Consider the following 27,259-nt stretch of genomic DNA (forward strand, 5'->3'; position numbering starts at 1 on the left):
TGATGTAGTCAAGAGGTTTGCATGTTTGCAGGCATGGTCTGTGTACACATCGGAACAGAACACAAACAGTAGAGCAGAGATGTTTTTAAAAGACTCCTCCTGAAGCAGGAAGGCGTAAAGATTCACAACAACACACTTTATTGCTGTCACAGATCAAAGTCTCACACTCTGATCATGTCTCCCTGAACTCATCTCTCTCTCTCTTTCCATCTCCAGGGCGTTCAAAATCAACGAGCTGAAGACCGAGGTCACAAACCGTCTCGCCATGTTGGAAAAGAGAGTTGAGCGTAAGTTTGTCCCGTCTTAAACACACTGTCATGTTTTCACACATCTGAGATCAGCTTCAACACATTCACCAGGAAAAAGAGGAACACTTTATTTACACTAGATGCTTTGAAAAGTTCATATTTCAGGACTATTCTTTGAATATCAAATGAATGGATGGATGCACTGAGCAGCAGAGTAGAGATGCTAACAGCTCATCTTCACAATCAGACACAAACTAGAGCAAGCTGCACAAAGCTGCAGAGCTTTATGAGTGTGTTTGTGCTGACCCTGAGACGAAGCAGGTAGCGTGGACGAATGACTTCAATCCATTCTTACTGAGCTTATCCCTCAGTTTGAATAAAAGTGATGCTTTCGTTCGGTCAGTTTAAAACAAACCAAAAGACGAGAATCCGACACAAAATTTGTTAAGTTTCAAAGATGGATACTGCTTCGTTTTTTTGCATCCTGGCGGTTGATACACCATGCTAACATTCCAAAGAGTCACAGTCTTAGCTCAGGTTCTATTTAGTGCTAAACAAACAGTTCTGTAGTGAAAGGTCATCGCAGGTCGTTTCAAAGACGTAACATTTTTTAACTAACTTGAAAAACTTTGGTCTGTTCCTGATCATTAAAGCTCCGTACAGCGGTGTTTAACGCGATGATTGTGCGTTAGCGTACAGTAGTTCCTCCTGCATGCCTTCAGAGCATGCAGCCTGAACTTGTGTTCATGCACAGTTTATTATTCTGTGATTAGATAAGTCATCGCTCGCTCTGCAGGTTATGTGGTCTGCCAACTCTCCTCCAGAGGTTTTTGACCTCGTGTTGTTATTAGATACTCTGAACATGACCAAACGTTAACCTGTTTAAAGTGAATTTATTACTGTCTCAGCGCAGCGGGTCTGGCTCCCTCAGCTGACCATTATCACTTTCTCTACTTTTGTTGTTTTATGAACTGTGAGGAGGAAGTTTGCTCCTCTGAGGCTGCCGACCTGTTAACTCTGCAGCTGCAGGCGCAGTTTGTCCCTGATGGCATTTTGGCACTCTGTACCGACTCTGAAGATAAAGCCAGTTATAAAAAAAAATCAATAAAGGTGTGATGATAGGCTCTCTGCAGTGATCGCTCACCATGTTTTTTCATCATTAAATAGGTCTCAGTGTTCTCAAACGGCCAGCTGATGTAGTAATCCACCACAGGAACATTTAATCAGTGATCCTTCTATCGTTGCATCCTCCTTTGTACGACTGGATTAAAGGTAAAGGTCAAGTTTAGTCTGCTGGTTGAACATCAAGTCTGCGCAACAACAAATGTTTTTCCGGCTTGCGACGAAAATCACAGTTTTTATACAAACCTGCAGCAATTTCCTGCTCAGCATATATACATTTTACCTGTTTGATGTTGGCCTGGGTGTGATTTTGCACCTATTTGATGCAGTCTGATGAAGCTAAGCTCGCAATCATTCCCCTTCAGATCAATCGGTGCCAGTTTTAAAACAGCTTCTCTGAGCTCAGAGGATCGTCCTCATCAGGCTGTCGGGGTTTAAAGTGACGTAACGTAACTCTGCAGGTGTTTCCTTCAGCTACACACACGACCGCGTAGGAGTTTCTACGTTTGAGTGGGCAGAGTGTGACGCCTCATCATGCAGTCACACACACCAGACTTGTCATTACACACACCTTGAGACCCTGGCCGTCATCTGTGTCTCCGAACACGTGTGTGTGTTTTAACACGTGAAGCTGCACTTCCGTAATAACTCCTCTCTGTCGCCAAGACAACATCCCCTGACTTGACTGTCGGCAGCTTCCTGTTGGATCAGAGTGTGAACTCAGCGACAGGTGTGAGCTCACTGATTTATTCGTGCACGTGAGCTGAATGAATGTAGGGAGAGCGACACAGAGGTTAAATTAATGTTTATTTATGATCACTTTGAATTGTTCTTTCATAATTACATGAATTAAAATAAGTGCAGAGGCAGAAAGACGCTTTAATGTGTTTGAACAAACTAAATGAAAGGATTTGACTCTTTCGTACGAATGTTCGTACGCAAAGGCAGCTCGTGAAACTGTGCTCAGTGACGGGAGCAGTGGACTAAATGTAGGTTCATGAAATTGTGCAGGAGCTTCTGGAAGTTAAACCTCATTCTTTCCACAATTATTCAAGCAGTGATTCACTTTTTGCATTTTAAATATAACTTTAAATCGTCACAGTTTAGGTATATTTCTACAATAAAATAAAAAAAATCCAACTTTCTTCAGTTCTATTAAATGTGACATCTGAAAAAAACACCAAAAATAAAAATGTTCCTATTTGTTTAAACTTTTTTGGTGGGGGAATCAAGACCTGAAATATGTCTCTTCTTTATATTGAATATTTTTGTATTATTATTTATTTAAAATCTATTTAACCCGGATAAAGTAGTTGAGTTTTTTTCTTTTTTACTTTGTTTATTAGCATTTTTTTGGACAGAATTGTGTTAAACACTTGCAATTGACAATGTCATATAACAATAAAAATAAAAAATGTGATTCTTAAATAATAACAAGACAATAAAAAATAAATTAGTAAATCAAAAATAATAATAATAGATAATGAATACAAACAAACAGAAACGTAATGATAAGAACAATAATTATCACTATTGTTACAATAACAACCTTAGTTATAACTACATTTGCCACAATAATTAGCACCTCTTTATCTCTGAATATGAACACAGCTGTTAGAATAAGGTGCAGGAATTCAACTGACTGAATGTAAGGTGAGTTTTAGAGAGCAGCCTCTTTCATGATAATAATAAAGACAGGGAGAGCTTTCTGCAGCAAAGAAAGAGTGAGATGTTAACAACAGTCTCTATAAATTAAAGCTCAGTGATTTTAAAGTATGAGGTGTTGTATTTGGATCCTCTCTCTGGTGTCACATTAAATCCTCTGACCCGTAGAAAGCGGAGAGGAGAAGCTGAAGCCGTGCGATCGGAGAACAAAACTCATAAATTAAATCAGCGCCCACTCTAGCTGACAGCCTGCACTGTAGTTGTAGTTTCACATCTGACGCACAGCCACTTCACATGAGCATGCCAATTGCCTCGATACCTGGTTGCCAGAGTAACAGTGGGGCACCCACACAGATCCTCCATCCTCTCATCACTTTGGTCGCCATGGTCACCAATCCTAACGGGAGCTGGAGTGTTGTCGGAGGCGACCTTTTCTGTTTAAGTGGGAGGAGGAGGAGGAGGACGGATGAAAGAGAGCGAGGAGGCAGACAGAGGAGGACACGGAGAGTCCAATCAGCCGACTCTCAGACGTCCTCCAGCCCCTCCGCTGCTCCTCTTGGGCGCCACGTTTACACCAAAGTGAACTTTAAGAGCCACTCAGAGCGATCAGCAGAAAGTTTTCATCTTATTCTGCTGCTGAGACATGCAGCCCGACAAACTCACAGAGCTGCAGATCACAGGCTGCATGAAAGGATGGACGATGTGACGGTTGGGGGTGAGGGCGAGCGCCACCCTGAGACGCTCAGAACTCCTTCACACGTATCAGATGTTTGTGTTTAAGTGATGATGAGGAGTCTGATGAATGTCTCTGTGTCTCTGCAGTGGAGGGGATGAAGGTGGTGGAGATCGAGAAATGTCGCAACGACATCAGGAACCTGCGGGAGGAGATGGCGTCCAGGAACAACAGGTAGAGACTATACAGAAGCTTCTCTGCGCGGTGACGACGAACTCTCTGCGGCGTGTTTAACAGAGAGACGTAATGAGCACAGAGGAGAACCTGCAGCTCCTCGTCTCATTAACACAGAGAGGAAACATCACGTGACAGATGATCGCAGAACAACACCAGCTGTCTGGGATCAGATCTGTGTCCGTTACAAGGATCTGAACCTCAGAGTGCACGAAACTCACGCAGCAGCTGGTGTTGTATTCGTTTCAGAATAACTGCGGCATGGAGAGAATTTATTTGTTGATGCATTAGTGAAAAAACATAAACAACAACAAAAAAGCAGCAAACTATGGAGCCCTTAAATATTTAGAAACATTAAAAATGAAAGATTAGGTTAGGATAAATCAGTCCAAATCTTCAAATAATAGTCAGCTACATGTGTCATACTGGAAGAAATCATTGACTGCTTTTTATTTTCTCGTTCATTTGTTTTATTTCCTAGACGCTTTCTATAAAGACTTTAGAGTCCTTTAGGGTCAAAAACAACTAGCATGTGCATCTCCTTCAGCCCTGCAAAGTCATAATTTTAATCTTTCATGCAGAAGTTATTAATATGTGGATACAAGACATTCACAAGTTATTAATTCATGCACCAAAGTTATCTTGTGGGAACACTGCACAAATATTATTTTGTGTTTGTCTTGTGAATTATTCTCATGTGCAAAGGAAATGATCTTGTGGGGAGAAGTTATTAATTTGTGAATGCAAGGCAATTATCCTGTGCTCATAAGTTATTTTGCACAAGTTTCTCCCTCATGGAAGAAATTATTATCTTTTAAAAACAAATGATTATCTTGTGCCTGTGAGGAAACTATCTTGTGTGCATGGATACTTCTTTATGCACAAATGTTTTTGTTGTAAGAACAAGTGAGTTTCTTTTCATCTCATGGGCACTAGGGATGTAAGGATATATCACAAGACGGTAAAAAAGTCAGTACAAATAAGGGGTGCACAAGTTTTTATCTTAAGCTCCACAAGTCTCCAACAGTGTCCAAAAGGTGATCATTTTTATCTTTTCTGGTTGTACATTTTAGATAATCTCTGGGTGCACAAGATAAAAAACGTCATCTTTATGGGACTTTAGGGACTCTGCAGTTATTGTTACACAAAGACATTTTTAAAAACATCCTCATTATGTTTCGTCTCTTTCCTTCACATCCTGAAGCTTTTGTTTTTGTTTCTCAGTAACTTCCTGGAGGACAACAAGAAGCTGACTCCTCGCAGAGACGTCCCTCCTACCCAAAGGTGAGTCTGCACACACAACCACACACACACCACACACCACACACAAACACACACACACACACACACACACACACACACACACATTGTTCACTTTTGTGTGATTGTATTAGACAGAGGTGAGTCTGCTGATGTCAGGTAGAGGTAGATGTTACTGTACCTCAACATACACAATGAATCCTCTTACACATGCTTCCTTGTTAAACCTTTAAAATGTTATGAATGATATATTTATGTATTTTCAAAAACACAGGGAAGGTAAAAATGAAATGTGAAATGTATTAGTCCAGCTTTAAAGATCGATTCAGATCAGTGAATGATTTCACAGACTGGATATAAGACGTGGTCGAAGCCTTTAGGTGTTATTCCTGCAGTACCTCCATCAACCAGCAGGTGGCGACTTCAGTGGTTGCAAAAATGTTTATTATTTAAATTATGCTACTATTTAGAGTCAAAAAGTCCAGAAACGAGCGGCAATCTGCTCTTTCAGTAAGTTTAAATTTGTTTCAGTCAAAATTAGATTCCAATCATTCCTGGGACCCTCAAAAAATACCTACTCGATGTGAAAGTACAAGGACTTTTGCGGCACTCAACATCTCTGATTGGTTGAACACTAACTGCCAAGTTTTTTAGACCCCAGTGGAAAGAACAACAACAGTTTGAAGGAACATTTAACCCCTTAAAACTAGTTCCTGTGTAGTTTTGGTAAAATTGCAGCTTGTGTCATCAGTTTCACTCAACTTAATTTGGCTGCAGAATTCATCCTCGCCGAGATATTCACCCCAATCATCATCAAAGTCTGTAAAGGTGATGGATTTATCTTGCAAGCTTAACCACAGCTGGTAAAAATTCTTACTTTGTGCACAAGAGCTTAAATATTAGGGTTAAATATGACAGGTTAGGCAGTTAAGGTCAGTTTTCCCACGTGCATGACACTCCTTTAAACTTTGTGAAATTATCTGAGTTGGTTTGCATATGTGAAACGCAATTGGATGAGTTTTTACAGGAACTTTACCGGGACTGTTTTGAGCCAGCCACCTGGTAAAAAGGGGTGATACCATCTGTGTAACGCAACTGGTGCAATCTTCGTGCAAGTAACAACCACCTGCAGATTTTTTTGATCTTTCATTGATTAAATACATCAAATCACATGTTGCATTGCTTCGTGCACCATCTTGGACATCTTGTAACATTGCATCGTGACCTCTGCAGCCTCCTTTTTGTGCATAAAGTCCGACCATCCTGAGACCTGTCCTGGAACTCATGCGTGAGGAGGAGCTCAAGTCTGCAGCTCAGTGGACTGTGAAGAGTCCTCCAAACGCTGCAAGCACTCGACCAATCAAAAATATGTCGTGCTCGTGGAAAAAACAGGACTCAGAAACCCACAAAAATCCATGATGGCTTCTTCCACTTCTTATAGAGAGTCTGATCAGTGCAGGAGGTCACTGTGAGTTAATCAGAACCTCATCCATCTTCTAACCATGCTGAGGAACAATCAGACCACATGTTTGCTCTTCCTCCATCTCTGCTGCATGATTGTGCACGAACAAAGAGAGCTGTAATAACCGGAGGTGATGACGTTAGTGCGTCTTCTCCAGCGGGTGTGTTGTAGTCTGTAGCGGTGTGTTCCCCCGGGTCAGACCGGTCAGACAGGATTAACTGCGAGCTCGGTTGCCTGCAGTACATGCTGTCTGAGCAGACCGTAGACCGCTCTCAAAAAACCCGCCTTCGACGTAGGGCTGTGGGAGTCCAACGGGTAAGACTGACCTCCTGCTCAACCTGTCTCACCCACACTCCCCCTCTCTTCTCCCCCCCTGTCCTCCTGTCTCCCCCACCACCCTGCCCCCCCCCCCCCCTCTGTGTGTGGTGTGTGTGTTCATGTGTGTAGTACCACCTCTCTAAGGAGACTATTGAAGCTCTTAGGTTGCCTACATTCGATGCTGGCGATGGGAGCCAAACGAGGTGAGATTCACATCCTGATTCATCCTCTCGTACGTTCTTATTCAAGGTCGTGACTGAGATTTATCTCTGATGATAACGCTGTAATAATCAGTCTGTGCTATTTATACCTCTGAGGTGTTCAGAGTTATGTCACAGGTCGTAAAGACTTTATTTAACCCGACTGAGGACGAGCAGCTGTTTGATTACAGAACTTCACTGAGTTATAACGCTTAAATAGATTTATATGTAGAGCTGGACATATAACAAAAAATACTATCACGCTAATATTTTTCACATCAGTCGATATGATAATTATCACGATATAAATCAAATCATTATTTCATTTAAATGTAAAGGCATATTTTTGCTCTGGAGGGAAAGTTAAAGAAACCAGACGGTTTGTTGGTTTTCATCTGGATTTAGTTTTCTGATCAGCTTCTTGAATCCCTCGTTTTTGATGGTGCTAACAGGAAGCAGGTCTTTAATGTGAGATGAGATTTTTGTGAAGTTTTAGTTTCTAGATTCTTATTTTTCTCAGGTTGAGATAATTTGAATAATCAGATTTAATTACCCACATCCTGAAAGTGTATTTAATGAAGTGTATTAAGTTAATAGTTAATGCGGAGTCGACACAGTGTCAGACTAACGACTCTGCTTTGAGCTGGTAGGCTTTGAGTTTTCTTACGTACCGCTTGTTTCAGCTGTTTACTTTCCCTGCGACATGATTGGCTGTTCAATGTCATCTTCTTCTGTTTAATATTGAGTGGCAACTAGCATTTAACATACATTAGCGCCCCCTCCCTTTCCAGTCGTTTAGTGGTTTGTAATTACAGGTTTAAATATATCACATTTTTATTGAACATTTGTTATATTTATATTGAGAAAAATTATATCATGATCATTATCGTTATCGAATTATCGCCCAGCACTATTTACATGAGACTCTTTAAGGGTGATGTTTAATGAAAACAAGGAACGGGAAGTTAGAGTTTTTTTCTGTCCCAGCTCTGATCAGTCGACCTGTCTCAGTATACGGTTGGATGATTTGTCCCTCACTCTCTCAGATGCTAAGCTGTCTGGAGCACATGTACCACGACCTCGGCCTGGTCAAAGACTTCAACATCAACCCCATCACGCTCAAGAGATGGCTGGTGAGATCTTCTGCTGATTCAACGCTCTTTCTTTCTTCATTTATTCATCACAAACCCTCGCTGACACCTCTTCTTTTTCTCCTCCTGCAGCTCTGCATTCACGATAACTACAAGAACAACCCCTTCCACAACTTCCGCCATTGTTTCTGCGTCACTCAGATGATGTACAGCATGATCTGCCTCTGCAGCCTGCAGGTAATAACCCGGACGCTGATGCTGAAAGGATAAACTCATAAAAGGCGTTCTTCAACCGCAGGAACTTTACCCCTGAACTACATGCATTTGACCACAGGCGCAGGAATCAGGGTCTAAATTTAGTTCAGGGGTAGATAACTCTCCCCTAAAAAGCCCCTGCTAGAGGGGGTAGTACTTTTCAAAGGTCCCGGGACTTTTGGGGGGCAGAGCCTGCAAGGCTGAACGTGTCTGATTGGTAGATTACCTGCAGTGTTTTTATTCTACCCGCCGTCCACAATAACATCACACACATCTGTGATTCACTTGATTTCTCTTTCTTTCATTAGTTTTTATTTGTTATATCTTTTTTTATGTGTGTGTACTTTTCAAAAGAAGAAGAAGCTGTGATTCACTTGATTTAGCAGCTTGTAACAGTAGTCTTCTCTCAGCCCACCGCGAATGCGTCTCTCCCGGTGTTACGGATTTAAAAGTGACCCTGTAAACTGTAGATCTTCAGCTGAACGTCTCAGTGTTTGTGGAGTTTACATAGCTGTCAAAACGCAGACAACAATGGGGCACAGGAACCTTTTAGTTCAGGGTAAGTAGGTCCTGGTGCTAAAGACCCCAGAACTACTGGTCAAAATGCACCTAAAGAATCTAACTGAAGACATGAGACGGTCATATTAGAGAAAGGTAAAGAATTAGAGTAACAGGTCATTTTTTAAATTTGTCTCAGTGAAGTCATAACTGCATTGAAAGGGAGGGATGATTCTTTAATGCCTGTCTTAGTTTTAAAGAAATGCTCCAAAATGTTACTTATTCACACGTGTCTCTCTCAGCAAGACTTCTTCCCTGCTGAAACTGAACAAACAGAGACATACAGAGGACTGTGAAAGCTCAGGAGAGAAAGAAAGAGAGGATGAGGTGATTAAAGAGGAGGAGAGAGAAAGAGAGAGAGGAGAGATCCTTCCTGTCAGAGAGCAACAATTCACTGGAGGTTTAATTATCCCAGCGTAATGACTGATTATAGAGGATCTGCACCCGTGTGTGCTAGCGAGGTCTCACACACACACACACACACACACACACACACACACACACACACACACACACACACACACACACACACACACACACACTCGTTATCAGTCTCTGTGGCGGGTAAAGGAGGAGGACAGGATCACACATTAATGAGACTTAATTGACGCTTTAATGAACATAAACGTGTGTTTGTGTTTCAGGAGAAGATCACTCAGGTCGACGTTTTGATTCTGATGACGGCCGCCGTGTGTCACGACCTCGATCACCCCGGATACAACAACACGTAAGACACACACACACACACACACACACACACACACACACAAACACACCTCTTCATCTGTTGTCTTTCTCCTCATCTTCTTTCTGCATCTGTATCCCTCCGTAGTCTGTCCTGGTTTCCTTTCTCTCTCTCTTTTGATTTTATTACTTTACTTCCTCCAACATGTCTCATAGTTTGCTCCTGTGCTAAATGTCTGAAGTTACTAAGAGAAGTCTGACAGGACGACCAAAGACAACCAAAGCTAGAAGACTTAAAAACACTTGATTTCCTGCAGTCAGGGATGAATAAGTGGGACATTACAGCTTGAAATCTGAGGCTGAAGTGAAGACAAGAAGCACTTTGAGGTCGGTTTCCCTGAAGCGCACACAAGTTCTCAGGTGTGAGAATAAATTGCAGCTACTGATAGCGCCAAGATTCAAGCATCCTTTTCTCCTTTATCTTCTCCGTCCCAAAGTCTGATTCAAAAGTACACTGCCTTCATGATACTCAGGTTTTAACACGTACATAAAGTTTTGCAGTTTGCTCGTTTTGTGTCTGATTGTGGAGATGAGCTGTTGGCATCTCCATGCACTGCTGCACGGAGCTGCAGTCGTACTTTCACAGAGCTGCAGATACAATGAGCTGAATGAGGAGAGCTGGTTTTGAGCTTCGAGCAGCTTCAGCTATGTATAAGAATAGCAGAGAAGTCAGAGTATTGTGAACAGACTTTCTGTGCAGGTATTTTATTTCAAGGTCATCCAGAGGTGGAGTGTTTGTCATGATGGTGGAAAGTTAGAGCAGGACATCACCTGTAAGTCTTCATTTGCATAGAGAGGCTTCAGTTTCCACCCTGAATGAATGCAAAATGGATCAACACTGTTTTCTCTGCAGCATTTAACCCTTTAGGTGTGCTTCCCTCTGGACCATTGCACAGGTGCAGCGAGTGCAGAAGCTGTGTGATCCCCTCTGTGAATCTGAAAGAGAGCAGGACACACACAAAGCGCACATCCAGAAGATCAACAATAACAGCAGCTCTCTCACTTCCTCTTTCCTCTCTCTCTCTCTCTCTCTCTCTCTGTTGTTTTTAAAGGTACCAGATAAATGCCAGGACAGAGCTGGCGGTTCGTTACAACGACATCTCTCCTCTGGAGAATCATCACTGTGCCATCGCCTTCCAGATCTTCTCTCAGCCCGACTGCAACATCTTCTCCAACTTCGACCCCGAGGTCTTCAAACAGATTCGACAGGTATTACTCATTCATTTTGTCGTCTTTTTCCTGTGATGCAGAGGATGTTCAGCATGTTTGGAAAGTGTTTACATCAGTCAGTATCAAAATGAGTCCCTCCCCAGGTTACAGTTTTTTAAAGTTCCTTCCATTCAGTGTTTGGTTAATGAAAACTGAACTCAAGCCTTCATTGTTGGGCTGAAAAGAGTTTCATAACTCAAAAATCATCAGAGGAAAGTATAAACTGATTAAAACTTCCACCTCACTCAGCAATGTGCAGTTTCTATGCAGACATGAAGCTGTGTATCCCTCGTCTCTGTCTGTGGATGTGTGGTCTCACCTCCTGCTCACTCTCAGGGAACCATCACTCTGATCCTGGCCACAGACATGGCTCGACACGGAGAGATCCTGGACTCCTTCAAACAGAAAGTGGACAGCTTTGACTACACAGACGAGGAGCACGTCACCTGTGTAAGAGCACGTTTCTGACTCTATGTTCAAATCAAGCATTTCATCTACTAACTGTACCTTTGACCTTTGACCCTGCTCTCTCTCTCTCTCTGCAGCTGAAGATGGTGCTCATTAAGTGCTGCGACATCTCCAACGAGGTTCGGCCCATGGAGGTGGCAGAGCCCTGGGTGGACTGTCTGCTGGAGGAGTACTTCATGCAGGTGAGAACAAGGATTTCTGTGTGTGTCGTAAACTGACCTGTTTAAGTTAATCTCATCCTGACTGTTGGGTACTTCTCAGTAAGTCTCTCCTCCCTGTGTGAATCTGTGTTCCTCTCAGAGCGACAGAGAGAAGGCCGAGGGGCTTCCTGTGGCTCCCTTCATGGACAGAGAAAAGGTCACCAAGCCGACTGCGCAGATCGGCTTCATCAAGTTCGTCCTGATCCCCATGTTTGAGACCGTGATGAAGGTGAGAGTGCGGGGTAAAATAGCTTTAGCATCAATGAAGCAGCTGTGAGTGACTTTAAGCTTGTGTGGACTTTGGTGCCCCCCTGTGGACAAAGTGAGTAGAGCTTTGGTGTCTGCAGAAAAAACAGTCTGTATCGAGAGCAACGGCAGGTGTTCCAGAATTCTGACATCAAAGACAGAATTGTGCATTGCCTTCACACTGCTTGGCAGTACCTGCATCCAATGGACTTGAAGCACTTTGTTACTCGTACTGATCTTGTTTCCTCTTGTCTAGATCTTTGCTTGTGTTGTTCTTGTTCTCGTATGTACGCTGCTTTGGATAAAAGCGTCTGCTAAATGACATTGTAACATTGTAACAGAATTCTGGAATTCTGAGATCTAAAGCAGAGTTCCAGAATTCCATCTTTGAGGAACTGCAGTTTCTGACCTCTCAGCAGTGCGATCGTTCTCCTGTTTCTGAGTTTTTTGCTTTAATGGGATTATTTAAACACATAGTAATAAGTGTGTGTGTGTTTGTGTGTGTGTTCCAGTTGTTCCCACAGATCGAGGAGGCGATGGTGCAGCCGCTCAGAGAGTCTAGAGACCGATACGAGGAGCTGAAACAGATCGATGACGCCATGAACGAGGTGAGAGGATCTCTGTGCTGAGCTCAGGTGGAGGTGTGTGATCCGTTCAGACTGATGATGATGTTGATGATGATGAAACGTTCCTCTCCTCAGGTGCAGAAGAACAAGAGTGAGAGCCTGACCATAAAGAAAAAGAAGTAATGGTTTTGAGAAGGTGAGAAGGTTTTCTTCAGGTTTAATCTCTCAGATTATAATCTGTGGATCTAACGATCGTGTGTTTCTGCAGCGGTGAGCGTAGAGCACGCGTGCAGCAGTGTGGTGTGAAGTGAAGATGTCGGACACGTGGGTCGTGGTCGGGCTGTCCTCTGAGAACGAGCAGAGGAGCAGCAGGAGTCTGATCTGTGTTTGAAGCAGCAGATCCGAGACAGCGTTACAAACCACTGACGGGCCGGAGGAGCGGACGGACCACCCAAAGCTTTTTCAGGAAGTGTCAACATTTGTACAGCACAGAAAGTTCAGTGAACAATATTTAGATACAGAACCTGCATTGTTTTTTATTTGACATGTGTTGTTTTTTACAGATTGTACAGATTTTTAGTGACTTTTGTTCTTTCCTACAAAAAAAATTAAAGAATTACTTGAATTATAAAATCCAGTCTCAGTTTGTTCAAAACCTTTTCTTTACTTTTACGAGCATGCAACGTGTTTCTACCTGCACATCCTGCCTTGTTACGGCCAATCACACGTGAATCTAATGCTTTAGAGAATCAGCAAAGGATGGCCTCGTCAACAAAATTAGAAAACAGCTGCTCAAGTGATTGAAAGTTCTACTTATTATTTAAATCACATGATTTGTATCTGATAATGTTGTTGATTTGTCGTACAGTAATGCAGGATGCAAGAATTTAAACTTTGCACAGAATTATGGAGAATTTTTGATAAGACGCAAACTCAATCTGTTGAAAAAACATCGTTATACATTGAAAAGCTGCAGAAGAGACGCAGATTCACTTGTTTCATTTTGTGCATTTGAATCAAACATTTCCACCTGACTGCTGAATCCAGAACAAAGATAATCTAGTAAACCAAATTAGAAATTAAAGCCATAAAGGAGTGATTGTTGATAAGTTTTCGGGTCGGAAGCTGAAAAGAAAATATTTAAAAGCTCGGCTCAGCTTTTCAGAGTTAATTTAGCAGATTTAAACCATCAGGTTAGATCAAATCGTAAAATCTGAGTGTTCAAAAGAAGTAAACAGATGACGGATTGTATCAGGTAATCTAGCAATCTGTAATATGTCATCCTGATAAAACTTCTGATTTGTTGAGATTGAAAGCTTTTGGTACCATTGGGATTGGGAAAAATAATTTTAAAAAACATCAAAACAACATCTGTGACAGATATTACAAAACAAGTTTGGTTGTTAGCATATAATCTTCTTTAGCATTAGCTTTAGCTCTAAAGATGTTCTGATGTCCCCTTCAAACAGCTGACTGCTTCAGCTAAACACTCATTTTGAGCCTCCTGATGACTTAAGTACACGTCATTAAACATCTTTATCTCGACTGTGAAGTGGGACATTTTAACATAGGTGTTAATGGGATTTCATTCAATGTTGGAGCCAGCCTCAAGTGGACATTCGAGGAGCTGCCGTTTTTAACACTTTCGCTTCATTGGAGGTTGCCGATTAAAGTCAACCCTGATTTGTCAGAATAACCTAAAACAAATATCGTTCTTCAAAATGAGATGATTTCCAGTAACTAAAGAGGACTTGAGGCCAAAATTATAATTTGGAAATTAGAAATTGTGAAATTAGATTTTCTTTTCTTAGTAAAAATAACACTTAATACTATATTACTTAAATACGACGTATTACTCTGAGCACATGCTGCTGTTTCCTGTGCTGCTGTCGTAATCTGGCGTAGTCACCTCAGAGGTCAAAGAAAAACAGAAAACAGATCAAACATTTATTATTTGCATGGTTTTATTTTAAATGTAGCAACTATCTTCATTTATATTTTATTTAACACCCCTCTGATTATTTTTGTTCCATGGAGCAGCTTGAATCCATCAGCACACACAAGAAGAACATGTTTGTTAAGTTTGCAAACAGACCGGCTGATTTTATACTCTGCACAGGATCAGAATATGTTCAAACGTGTGGGTCTTTGTGCAGGAAGTGGAAGCATCCTGCTGTCACATGGAGCAGAATCACAGAGCTGAGTGTGGAGACGGACGAGCAGCTGATTGTTTATTTGTAAAAAAGATCCAAACATAAAAAATCATGAACACAGAGTCAGATCTCTGCAGGGTTCAAACTCAGATCCATCAAACGTTAAAGAAACTAAACCTCTCTCTCTCTCTCTGAAGCGTCCTCTCAGGAGGAAGACTGAGCCTTCTTCTTCTTCCCTTTGCCGTTGGAGCTCTGGGCCGTCTTCCTCTTTAGATCCTGCTCATCCATCCTCTGCTGCTTCCTCTGCAGGTACGCCCCCACGTTGTCGTGGATCACCTTGTACAGGGGCTCGTAGCGGCTGCTGGACTTCATGGAGGCTGAGAGAGAGAGTGAGAGAGAAGAAGAGGAAGCATCAGATCGTCGTCGTGGAAAACAAACAGATGTTGGATTTGGATGTTTCTCCATGTTTCGGGGAGGCGGGGCCAGCTTTTGTGACACCGCAGGTTATTTCTGTCTCGTGGGGGCGAGTGAGACAAGGACGTGAGAGGGAGGACAGCGAGGATGCACCGACGAGAGGTCAAAGTTCACGTGGAAGTGTGCACGAGTGACGCATGACTCACCCTGAAGTGTCTCCCTGTGAGGCTGCAGAGCTTCAGTCACTCGGAGCAGGTCGGGGATCTCTGCTGAACGCTGCGAGGAAGAGGAGGAGATGAAGAATTAGACACAAACTCACGGCTGAGGATTCAGGAGACAAAGTTCAAACACTTTAACACTGAACTTACTGATTCTTCTGAAGTATCTGAACACTCTCTAAGAGTGTTCTTCACTCAAAGTTTGATCAGCAGGATTTTATTTATTGATCTGAAAACACGTCTGAATGAGAAACTGAGGAGAAACAGAGAGGTTAAAGAGTGAGGGAGGAGGGGATGAAACAAAACTTAAAGAAAAAGAAACAGAAGGAGAAAACAATGATGGGGAAGGAGAGAGAAGGAAAAGAAGAAAACCAAAAAAAGAAAGAAGGAGAGGCATGAAGAGACAAAGAGAAGTAAAGGAAAAGGAACGAGAGAGAAAAGGAGATAAGGTCCGACAAAGATGAAGACAAAGAAAATTATAAGACGGAGCAGGGGATGAAAAAGAAGGAGAAGAAGAAGAGGCAGGGAAGATGGCGGAGAAGATACAACTAAAACCAGAAGACTGAGAAAGACAGAAACAAGATGACAAAAAGGAAGGAGAGAGACGAGAAGAAGTCAAAGAAAATGAAAAGAAAGGAGAAGAAGGAGATGAAAAATAATTTATAGGTAAAGAAAAAGAAGACGATGAGAAGAAATGAGGATGAAGAGGAAGAAGACGAGGGATGAGAAGATGAAGACAGTAAAGAAAAGGAGGAAAGGGAAAGGGAGGAGATAGAGATGAAAAATAAGACAAACAGGAGGACAAGAAGAAGAACCAAAAAAAAACAAAGAAAAAGAAAAGAGAAAGAAGACGATAAGAAGGAGACGAGGATAAGCGGAAGAAGACGAAGGAAAATGAAAGAAAAGGAGAAAAGGACAAAGATAAAGAGAAGTTAAGGATGGAGGCATGGAGAGGACGAAGAAGAAGAAATCAAAGAGAGACAAAGGACAAGATGAATGGGAAAAGAAGACAAAGAAGAAGACGAGGGATGAGAAGATGAAGATCGTAAAGAAAAGGAGGAACAGGGGAAGGAGATAGAGATGAAAAATAAGACAAGAAAAAGAACCCAGAAAAAGAAGAGAAAGAAGGTGATAAGAAGGTTACGAGGATGAGAGGAAGAAGACAAAGGAAAAGGAAAGAGAAGAAGACGAGGAAGGAGATTAATACTGAAGGTGAGCGAGTCAAAGAGGACAAAGAGGAAGACAACTAAAACAAAACAGATTAAACAAGAGACACAGAAGAAGACAAGGAGGGCAAATGAGAGGATGGAGAAAAGAAAAAGGGAAACAAAGAAAGAGAAGATAAGGATGGAGGCACGGAGAGAACAAAGAAGAAATCAAAGACAAAGGACAAGAATAAAAAGACGAGGTGATGAATGGGAAAAGAAGACAGAAAGGAGAAGAAGAGGAAGAGTGGGAAGAAAAAGATGGTAGATGAAAAGAAGATAAGGGGCAACAAGTGTTTTTAAATTTGCTGTGATGAAGACGAGTTTGGGAGCGTCAGGAGACATCAGGAACCTCTGAATCTGTCTCTGAGTCCATCGTCCTCTGAGGAATATTTCATCATGATGCGTCTTTAATTTATCAAACTGAGCGTGGACACGAGGACGAGGTTTAAAACCCGGACGTCTCTGTCGACGGGCAGAACATCAGCGAGTGGTTTCCTCTCTCTCCTCGTCTCCGCCCACAGAACAGACGTAAAGAAAGGAGTGTGAAAGTGAGAGGCGGACAACCTGAGAAAAGATAATGACTTCATAAACCTGAGGGGGGTTCACTTCTGACCCCTACAGAGACGTGCTAACAGGGAGGGGAGAGGCGGAGGAGCTTTAAAGGAGGCTCAGGTGTTTTTAATGTTCCGTGGTTTAAAGCTGCAGAAAGTTTAAGGATGTAAAGTCTTTGTTCCTTCACCGTACCTCCCAGGAGTCTCGTCTGTGAGAGTAGATCTGGACCGGTGAGTCTGTGGAGTCCATCAGCACCCACAGCCGGCCCTCAGGGTCAAAGGTCACGTCTACGGGGCAGTGTGGCAGAGAGAGCCGGCTGCGTGGGACCATCTTCTCCTCGCTGTCCCGTCTCAGAGCGAAGAACTGTATTGTGGACTCTCTGAGGATAGACAGGAGACATCATCAGACCATCATTGATACAGGACTCACAGCTTCACCTCTGACCCACATCCACAGCATACGGAGAGGGAGCCTCCCGGTGACAATGTGCGTCTAAAAATAGCCCTCAGCACAGGAAGTAAAAATAAGTTCAAACAGCTGACATGCCACGGACATAACAGAGTTAGTCCTGCACTCACACAGGCACCGTCATGGCTTTAATGGATCTGGACCTGAGAGCCCGGCACTCAGGAGCTATCATGCTAAATATAAATATGATGCTAATGCTAATCAGACTTAATATGGCCGCTCTGTAGCAGCTTCACAAGATCTACACATCAAAAACTCTCAACCTATCTCTCATTAGTGTCTAATTTCAGCGACTGTCTCTTTAAGGCCCCTCCAGCACTCTGGAACCCCACATTCTGGAACCCTCCTCTACTGTTGCCATGCTACAAAGTTGACGTCACTGAGTTAACCGGTGTCTCTCTCTTTAAAATGACGAATGACTAATGACTACGTTTGGGTCCTGAATCTGACCTGGAAAGTTTCAAAGTGACAAAAAAATCGCTTTAAGCCCTTTTAAGGAGATTCACCAATCTGTGATGTCACAAATTGGTCATGTTTTTAAGGAAGCTGTTCAGCTCTTCATCCCGGGATTACTCAGACACAGTTTTACCTCACAGGTTGAAACTTTGCACATGTTTAGTGTTGACATTAGGGATGTATATTTCAAGTATTTTCTGTCATCGATCTTTGGAAATGTTAACGTTCAATTATCGATTAATCATAAAAAATAAAAATAGAACGGAAATCCATGTCAAAAACAATGCCAAATGTGTTTTTTCCCCTGAATCAAACTTTCCTTGACGACACAGTGTATATAACTGACAGTATCAAATAGCTACAGATTGTATTGAGGCGTACAAAATGTTAAACGCTGAATATCAACGGGTGGAGCAGGCTCATGATCTCTGCGGACATACAGTCATAAAAGTGAAGGCTCAGACTTCAACAAGGGAACTAAACAGAAGCATATTTCAGACTCACAGTGTCCAGTTTTCTGTCTACTTCTTATTGAGAAAAATAAGCATGTGAGCGCGGTCAGGTGTCAGCCTGGAAGATTAATCGATACTTTCGTGACTTTCAGAAAGCAGCTCTGAGTTGGGTTCAAACTCAGTATGTTATGACGTTCAGTCTAAAGTGCATAAACATCAGATTATATCAGGTTAATGCAGGTAAATACGACCGAGTTAGGAATCTCCTACAAGCCCTGAAGGCATCATTTAGATTCAAACCTCTATTTGGAACAATGGACTTCTCTCTGCTGTTAGACATTTTGGAAAACACTGGAGAGGAAGGAACTCTTCTTCAGATCTGAAGAGATGTTTTTACCACATTTAGACTGTGATTTGAAGACGTTTAAGAAAAGAGAAGTGAGAAAACCGGCAGGACTTATAGCCTGACCTGTGGCTGTGAAGTAGCATGTACCTAGCGACACTCACCTGTCACACAGCACGGCAACATGTTGAGCATCAGGTGAGCTGCTGATGCGGCACACTGTGGGCTTCTGGGAAATAAAAGGAAAGCAGACGTAGAGGATGAGTCGACATTCGAAACCAAAGATCGCTGCGTTCAGCTGCAGGATCCAGAGAGGATATACAGAAAGCTCAACTCAGAATAATTCAGCTTTAAATATCTTCTTTAACATTTTTAACATCTTATTATATTTTTAAAAAATGACCCTAAATGTCAGAGGAACACTCCTGTTTGCTGATGTTTCTTTGAATGAACAATAAACCCTGATATAAAGAAATGATCAGCCTAAAAAGTGACAATTCTTCAGAGTCTGAGTCTGTGCGGACGTAACTCCACAGACAGAGAAGCTTTGAGTGTCTGACCTACTTCTCCGTCTCTCTGCACAGCTCAGCAGAGAAACACAAAGAGGAGGTTCATACCGACGTGCTGAAGCAACGCCAGCTGCACAGCGGGGCTTTGTGCGAAATGATAACACATCACAGCTCAGCATGCTAGTGGGCGCAAGTAACGCGGTGATGGAGTGCAGAGGTGACGTCATAAGGAAGCGCCAGACTACGTGATTGATGGGAATAGCCGGGTCACATGGGGCAGAATTATTCCTCCACTTAGTGAGCAGTAGCAAAGATTTTAAACACACGTTCTCACCGTCTGTTTGTTGGCATCAGAGGAAGGCATCTCCTCCAGATCGCTGAGGTCACAGCTTTGCAGGTTACGGCCAGACTCGAACTCCCACAGCTTCAACGTTCCGTCCTCAAGAATAAAATTAATTCACCTTCATAAAACACTTTCAAGTAAACACTGACTTTAACTGTCCAAGGAAGAAACTTTGATGCTATGCTGTCGACAGTAAAACTTTCACATGAACTTCTTTTCTTCTTATTCTGATGTGGAGAATAATGTGTAAAGATTTCATCACCGCTCTGCAGAGCTAAGACTCTGTCAAGACTTCCCAAACACAGAGGGATGCAGCTGTGCTTCCAAATGTTTGAGCACATGTGCCAAGATAAGAAACTTTTTCATGCATAAGTAAGTCTCTGTAAAAATAAAAAACAGAGACACAAGGGAAACCAGGATCCTGCTCCTGTGCAGCTGTTAGACTTCAATACCTCTCTGCTGCAGAAACACGACTTTAACAGGTGAAATCAAAACATAAGCATCTTCATCATCACACGCATGTTTGAATGTGCATTGTTGTGTTCATGCATCTCTGGTAAACATACACACACACATACCCCTGATCCAGACAGCAGCCAGTGAGGATGGGCTGCAGGGATCAGCAGAGCGCTTACAAACCTGAGAGGAAAAACAAGAAGATTAAATCAGCAACACCTGAGATTACTTAAGGATCTAAATCTTTCCCTCCTGCTCTTTATAAATATAAATCAGCTTCTGTTATTGTTTTCATAACTCTGTAACACGTGTTGATGTGTGTCCTCTCCTCTAACTAAACTTTATTTTCACTTTAGGGTTGAACATTTTCAAAACAAAGCTGCCAACATTTCCCTCATTTTCCTTCATCCTCTCTAAGCAGTTTGCAGTATCCACCTTTGAGCAATCCCCAGTTTGTGCAAAGTCAGTGGCAGAACAAACTTGCTTAACAGCTTGTAGCAAACAAAAATGTGATGATCATGAGGCCCACATATCAGACATGTTCATACTCACTGTTCATGTCCAAGGCAGAAGGACTGGATGTTGTACGGTGACCTGAGGTCACTCACTCTGATCTTCTCGTCACGGTCGGCTGTGATGAGGAACTTGTTGTCCGGAGAGACAGCCTGAGAGAATAAGGAAAGATAAATCAGTAATTATAGATGCATTCATGGTTTAACATCAGAGTGTGTGTCTTCAGCGTTAAAACGTCTCAGTGTTCCTCACCACAGCCAGCAGCATGGACAGGTGACCCATCTTCAGCTCTCCCTCCTTCTGCGTCTCCGTCACAGAGAACGAGTAAACATCGCCTGATTTGTCGGCTGCCAGCAGCTCCTCTTCGGTCTGACTGAAGAGCAGGGCGGAGCACCTCCTCACCACCCACCTGTACACACACACACAAACACACACACACACACACCTTACATCAGTGAGGATACAGTGCACGGAGCATCTGTAACTGGAGCACAGAGTCTAAGTCGTACCTGACGCTGACACACTTCCATGAAGGCTGAGACTGGAACAGAACCAGACGCTTGTTGTCGTCTGTCAGCGCCACCATCTTTCCAGACGGAGACACGGCGAAGGCGAGGACTTTGTCACTTCCAGTTTCTTCTGAGGTGCCGCCATCGCTGATACCGGAGGAGAAAAATAAGAAATTAAATCCTGGTATATGTAGTATCAGTGATGCATTTCTTTGGGACATCCATTCTACAGAAATACATTTTATTATGACCTCATGAAGTGCGTCGCCTTACTTACTGATTCTCGACAGAACACACAGACTCAACCTATTTAGGGTCACCTCAGTGTTGTTTACCTGTTGTTATCTTCCGTTGTATTCTTCGGTCTCTTCTCTGCAGTGCTGCAGTCAAACACAAACGTCTCTCTGCAAGAACGTATCAAAAGGGCATTTCAAATGATTAAAATAACCTGGTCTTTTTATTGGTCTATATAAATTGACAACAAAGAAGTTAGGTCCTTCAGTTTTTTTGGGGTGAAGTCTATTTGTTTGTGAATTTGTTTGCGTAATTATGACTGAAATATAAGCAATCTTGCAAAGTATCACTTATTCAATCCTCCTTTACACATTTATGGCCATCCACAAACTCGCCCCCCTGCATCTGTCTGATCTCCCTCTTCAAATCAAGACTCAAAACCCATCGGTTCCAATCTGCATTCTCTGTTTAATTTCCACTGCTTCATTTTAACTTGGTGTTACTCTGCTTGTTATTAGGGCCCGAGCACCGACAATGTCGGCGAGGCCCTCTTGTAACCCGAGTGATTATTATTATTATTATTTTTTTTTCTTTCTTCTTCTTTCTTTCTCCCGACTTTTGAATCCCCAATGTGCTTGCCTTAACGCGGTGCAAAAGTCCCCAACCGCTGCACATGCACCAGGCCTGGTGAAAATTTCGACATTTTGGTGGTCCCGAAAAAAAATTCCCCAAAATGGCTAAACAGCGCCCCCTTGAAGTTGAAAATTTGAAAAGGCTAGCCCCATAATACGGTTCAACATACATGCTTGAAATTTTTTTTGGATAGGTATCATGCCAAGACCTACAAAAAATCCTCTTAACGTCGTGGTGAAATCCCAACAGGAAGTCGGCCATTTTGATTTTTCTGTTTTTGACCCCATTATTTTGTGTATGTATTTATGTAAGCTCCTCCTACAATTTTGCTCCGATCAACTCCCAACCACGCACATTTTGGAGTGGACATATTGACAATCAAACGATATCAGACAGAATTTCTCTAACCCAATTTTTGTGGGCGTGGCACCGCGCTAAACTTGGAGTACATTTTTTCAACCTCTAAAGTATGTATTTATGTAAATAGCTCCTACAATTTTGCTCCGATCAACTCCCAACCACGCACATTTTGAAGCAGACACATTGACGATCAAAAGTCATCAGACAGAATTTCTCTAAGTCAATCGGTGTGGGCGTGGCCACGCCTCAAACTCTGATGTCTCGCCATGAAACAGGAAATACTGATAGCTCCTTCATACAGTGTTCAATCTGTTTGATCTTACATACACATGATCAGGGTCCATCCCTCAACACACCTATGGACTCATTTATCTACTACAGCCATAGCGCCACCCTCAGGAAATATATGGTACTGACATTTACATACAATCTCCGATCTCTTCCAAATTTGACATGTTTCATCATGGGCCCAGCCTGAACTCATCTATATACACATGTTTGTCATATGAATAGCGCCACCTAATGGACACAATGAGTATTTACTCTCAGAACATGTTTTTAACATGCTTGTGATCACAACTCTTTCTATAATGATCTGTGATGAACAATCCTTCATAATTAAAGACACAGCAGCACCTACTGGTGACAGGTGGTACTGCAATGTACACTATGCTGATAACTGCACGAGTATGCTGACAGTTTCAGCCTAGGCAGCACAGCAAAACCTGCAGCACATCAGGTGGTGCCTTAAATCAGGCGGTAGTGCACATCTGGGACTCGCGCACATCAGGCGGTGCTTGAACGAGGGCCCGCACATCGCCGCTTGCGGCTTTAATTTTTATTTATTTTGTCGTGTTCTTTTATTTATTGTGTTTTAATTCCTCAGTAAAGTAGCCTTGAGTGTTGAGAAAGGCGCTTTAAAATAAAATTTATTATTATTATTATTAGGGCCCGAGCACCGACAATGTCGGCGAGGCCCTCTTGTAACCCGAGTGATTATTATTATTAGGGCCCGAGCACCGACAATGTCGGCGAGGCCCTATTGAAACCCGAGTGATTATTATTATTATTATTCTTTCTTTCTTCCGCCGTTTCAAACCCCAATGTGCTTGCCATAACGCGGTGCAAAAGTCCCCAACCGCTGCACATGCACCAGGCCTGGCGAAAATTTCGACATTTTGGTGGTCCCGAAAAAAAAATCCCCAAAATGGCTAAACGGCGCCCCCTTGAATTTGAAAATTTCAGAGGGCCAGCCCCTCACGACGGTTCAACATGCATGCATGAAATTTTTTTTGGTAAGGTGTCATGCCAAGATCTACAAAAAAGCCTCTTAACGTCGTGGTGAAATCCTAACAGGAAGTCGGCCATTTTGATTTTTCTGTTTTTTACCCCATTATTTTGGGTATGTATTTGTTTGAACTCCTCCTACAGTTTTGGTCCCACCAACTCCCAACCACACACATTTTGGAGTGGACAGATTAACGATCAAACGATATCAGACAGAATTTCTCTAACTCAATTTTTGTGGGCGTGGCACTTCGCTAAACTTGGAGTACATTTTTTCAACCGCTAAAGTATGTATTTATGTAAATAGCTCCTACAATTTTGCTCCGATCAACTCCCAACCACGCACATTTTGAAGCAGACACATTGACGATCAAAAGTCATCAGACAGAATTTCTCTAAGTCAATCGGTGTGGGCGTGGCCACGCCTCAAACTCTGATGTCTCGCCATGAAACAGGAAATACTTACAGCTCCTTCATACAGTGTTCAATTTGTTTGAACTTACATACACATGATCAGGGTCCATCCCTCAACACACCTATGGACTCATTTATCTACTACAGCCATAGCGCCACCCTCAGGAAATACATGGTACTGACATTTACATACAATCTCCGATCTCTTCCAAATTTGACATGTTTCATCATGGGCCCAGCCTGAACTCATATACATACACGTGTTTGTCATATGAATAGCGCCACCTAATGGACACAAGCAGTATTTACTCTCAGAACATGTTTTTAACATGCTTGTGATCCCAACTCTTTCTATAATGATCTGTGATGAACAATCCTTCAGAACATAATAATGATCTGTGATGAACAATCCTTCAGAACATAATTAAAGACACAGCAGCACCTACTGGTGAAAGGCGGTACTGCAATGTACACTATGCTGATAACTGCACAGGTAAGCTCACAGTTTCAGCCTAGGCAGCACAGCAACACCTGCAGCACATCAGGCGGTGGCTTACATCAGGCGGTGGCTTACATCAGGCGGTCGTGCACATCAGGGAGTCGCGCACATCAGGCGGTGCTTGAACGAGGGCCCGCACATCGCCGCTTGCGGCTTTAATTATTCTTTCTTTCTTTCTTTCTTTCTTTCTTCCGCCGTTTCAATGCCCAATGTGCTTGCCTTAACGCGGTGCAAAAGTCCCCAACCGTTGCACATGCACCAGGCCTGGTGAAAATTTCGACATTTTGGTGGTCCCGAAAAAAAAATCCCCAAAATGGCTAAACGGCGCCCCCTTGAATTTGAAAATTTCGGAGGGCCAGCCCCTCACGACGGTTCAACATGCATGCATCAAATTTTTTTTGGATAGGTGTCATGCCAAGATCTACAAAAAAGCCTCTTAACGTCGTGGTGAAATCCCAACAGGAAGTCGGCCATTTTGATTTTTCTGTTTTTGACCCCATTATTTTGGGTATGTATTTGTGTAAACTCCTCCTTGAGTTTTGGTCCCATCAACTCCCAACCACAAACATTTTGGAGTGGACAGATTAACGATCAAAAGTTATCAGACAGAATTTCTCTAACTCAATTTTTGTGGGCGTGGCACCGCGCTAAACTTGGAGTACATTTTTTCAACCTCTAAAGTATGTATTTATGTAAATAGCTCCTACAATTTTGCTCCGATCAACTCCCAACCACGCACATTTTGAAGCAGACACATTGACGATCAAAAGTCATCAGACAGAATTTCTCTAAGTCAATCGGTGTGGGCGTGGCCACGCCTCAAACTCTGATGTCTCGCCATGAAACAGGAAGTACTGATAGCTCCTTCATACAGTGTTCAATTTGTTTGAACTTACATACGCATTATCAGGGTCCATCCCTCAACACACCTATGGACTCATTTATCTACTACAGCCATAGCGCCACCCACAGGAAATACATGGTACTGACATTTACATACAATCTCCGATCTCTTCCAAATTTCACATGTTTCATCATGGGCCCAGCCTGAACTCATGTATACATACACATGTTTGTCATATGAATAGCGCCACCTAATGGACACAAGCAGTATTTACTCTCAGAACTTGTTTTTAACATGCTTGTGATCCCAACTCTTTCTATAATGATCTGTGATGAACAATCCTTCAGAACATAATTAAAGACACAGCAGCACCTACTGGTGACAGGTGGTACTGCAATGTACACTATGCTGATAACTGCACAGGTAAGCTCACAGTTTCAGCCTAGGCAGCACAGCAACACCTGCAGCACATCAGGCGGTGGCTTACATCAGGCGGTCGTGCACATCAGGTGGTCGTGCACATCAGGGAGTCGCGCACATCAGGCGGTGCTTGAACGAGGGCCCGCACATCGCCGCTTGCGGCTTTAATTATTATTATTATTGAAAAAATAAATGATTAAAACAAGGTATTTATTTAAATATACATATTATTATTATTATTATTATTACTACTACTACTACTACTACTACTACTACTACTAATAATAATAATAATAATAATAATAATAATAATAATAACCAAACAAGAAAATATAAATAAAATACAATAATATAAAAAGAACATTTTAACTAATTTAAACATTTTCTAAAACCACACATGAACTCAGTTAATAAACCAACATGAAGAACTAGCTTCATGCTGGTTCAAACGACAAAACATAACAAAAATAAACACAAAATAAAAATAAAAAAAATTACATACTAACAACTACATGAGCTTGACTCCCAAGTTTGATTTACTGTCTACTAAAAATCCTGAAAATTATCTGTGACATCTCAGATTTATGAAAGAGGGTTAGCCACAGAAAAAAAAAACAATTTTCTATCTAATAATTTATTTTTATCTGAGGAAAAAAAAAAGAAAAAAACAGAATTCGGAGATTAATTCATAATTTTAGAAAATCAATTATTATCTTAGTGTCCCTAATCGTCTTTCATAAAGCATGCATTGTAAACCTCTACAGTCCTGTTTGAATGGTCATAAACTCTCGTCACTGTAATGACTGCAGCAGAGATAGCTAACACTGCTAGCTTAGCAGCGAATAAAACCTGATTAAACAGACTACTCATTAAAAAATAACGACATATATATATAACGTCAAACGAACCTGTCCTGTTTGGTGTTCGCAGCTACAAGTTTAGTGTCACAGCTGAAAATGAACCAGTCTCCACAGAATCCCACAGCAGACATGTTGTTGTGGTTTGTATCATGCGACGGGAGCGCACGAGGAAAGGAAGTCAGCGTCATTGCGTCGCGGGAGTTTGACGTCATCGCCGCACAGAACACACCCCCTTTCGAAAAAGTACAGAATGTACACAAGAGCTCCTGATGAATCAGAGCTGCAGGAGAAATGAGGTTTATCACCAAATAACGCAGAAATAAATCTTGAAAATCACATATCATTAAAATATCAAAGTAAAGCATCGACTTACATTTAAATCACGACGATTTAACGACTATTATTGATTCAATTTGGTCGAAAACTGAGTCATATGTGAGGAGAATTACTAATTTGTATGCATGTGCAGTTATAAGCCATCATGTTGCTACTGAACACAGACACAATGATGATTAAAGCTCTTTTTTGAAGTAAGGAACAATGAAGATACAGCCTGAAACTGACATTCATGAGGGGGAGCACACATGTTGGTGAG

The 27,259-nt window shown here is 42.1% G+C and overlaps 2 protein-coding genes across 2 annotated transcripts in view; one reads left to right on the plus strand and one right to left on the minus strand.

Annotated features, from left to right (window-relative positions):
- The window catches only part of LOC117820751, a 66,887-nt gene extending 53,743 nt beyond the window's left edge, over nt 1-13,144 (plus strand). The window contains 16 exon segments of the mRNA XM_034694664.1: nt 217-287; nt 3,858-3,942; nt 5,167-5,213; nt 5,216-5,226; nt 7,112-7,160; nt 7,163-7,185; nt 8,229-8,315; nt 8,406-8,510; nt 9,731-9,813; nt 10,883-11,039; nt 11,376-11,489; nt 11,585-11,689; nt 11,808-11,936; nt 12,466-12,561; nt 12,655-12,715; nt 12,788-13,144. Of these exon segments, the coding sequence (XP_034550555.1) occupies nt 217-287; nt 3,858-3,942; nt 5,167-5,213; nt 5,216-5,226; nt 7,112-7,160; nt 7,163-7,185; nt 8,229-8,315; nt 8,406-8,510; nt 9,731-9,813; nt 10,883-11,039; nt 11,376-11,489; nt 11,585-11,689; nt 11,808-11,936; nt 12,466-12,561; nt 12,655-12,702 (1,210 nt within the window). The 3' untranslated portion in view covers nt 12,703-12,715; nt 12,788-13,144.
- A 1,321-nt stretch (nt 13,145-14,465) lies between these two features.
- On the minus strand, nt 14,466-27,204 carry wdr4 (WD repeat domain 4). The gene is made up of 12 exons (XM_034694673.1): nt 27,038-27,204; nt 26,713-26,944; nt 21,449-21,517; nt 21,114-21,260; nt 20,857-21,013; nt 20,644-20,756; nt 20,214-20,274; nt 19,627-19,731; nt 18,948-19,012; nt 17,257-17,443; nt 15,293-15,362; nt 14,466-15,049 (listed from the first exon to the last, which is right to left on the minus strand). The coding sequence occupies exons 2-12, from the start codon at nt 26,874-26,876 to the stop codon at nt 14,877-14,879; spliced, it is 1,311 nt and encodes a 436-aa protein (XP_034550564.1). The 5' UTR covers nt 26,877-26,944; nt 27,038-27,204; the 3' UTR covers nt 14,466-14,876.
- Nucleotides 27,205-27,259: the final 55 nt, after the last annotated feature.

This window comes from Notolabrus celidotus, chromosome 10, assembly GCF_009762535.1.
Source record: "Notolabrus celidotus isolate fNotCel1 chromosome 10, fNotCel1.pri, whole genome shotgun sequence".
NCBI lineage: Eukaryota > Metazoa > Chordata > Actinopteri > Labriformes > Labridae > Notolabrus > Notolabrus celidotus.

What these genes read in the sequence shown, in the direction of transcription:
- wdr4 (XM_034694673.1), bottom strand. Translation starts at nt 26,876, where the DNA reads ATGACGTCAAACTCCCGCGACGCAATGACGCTGACTTCCTTTCCTCGT. An exon ending in TGTCCATGCTGCTGGCTGTG is followed by an intron (nt 20,757 to 20,856) that starts GTGAGGAACACT and finishes TTATTCTCTCAG; the next exon opens with GCTGTCTCTCCGGACAACAA. An exon ending in TCACAGGGAGACACTTCAGG is followed by an intron (nt 15,050 to 15,292) that starts GTGAGTCATGCG and finishes TCTCTCTCTCAG; the next exon opens with CCTCCATGAAGTCCAGCAGC.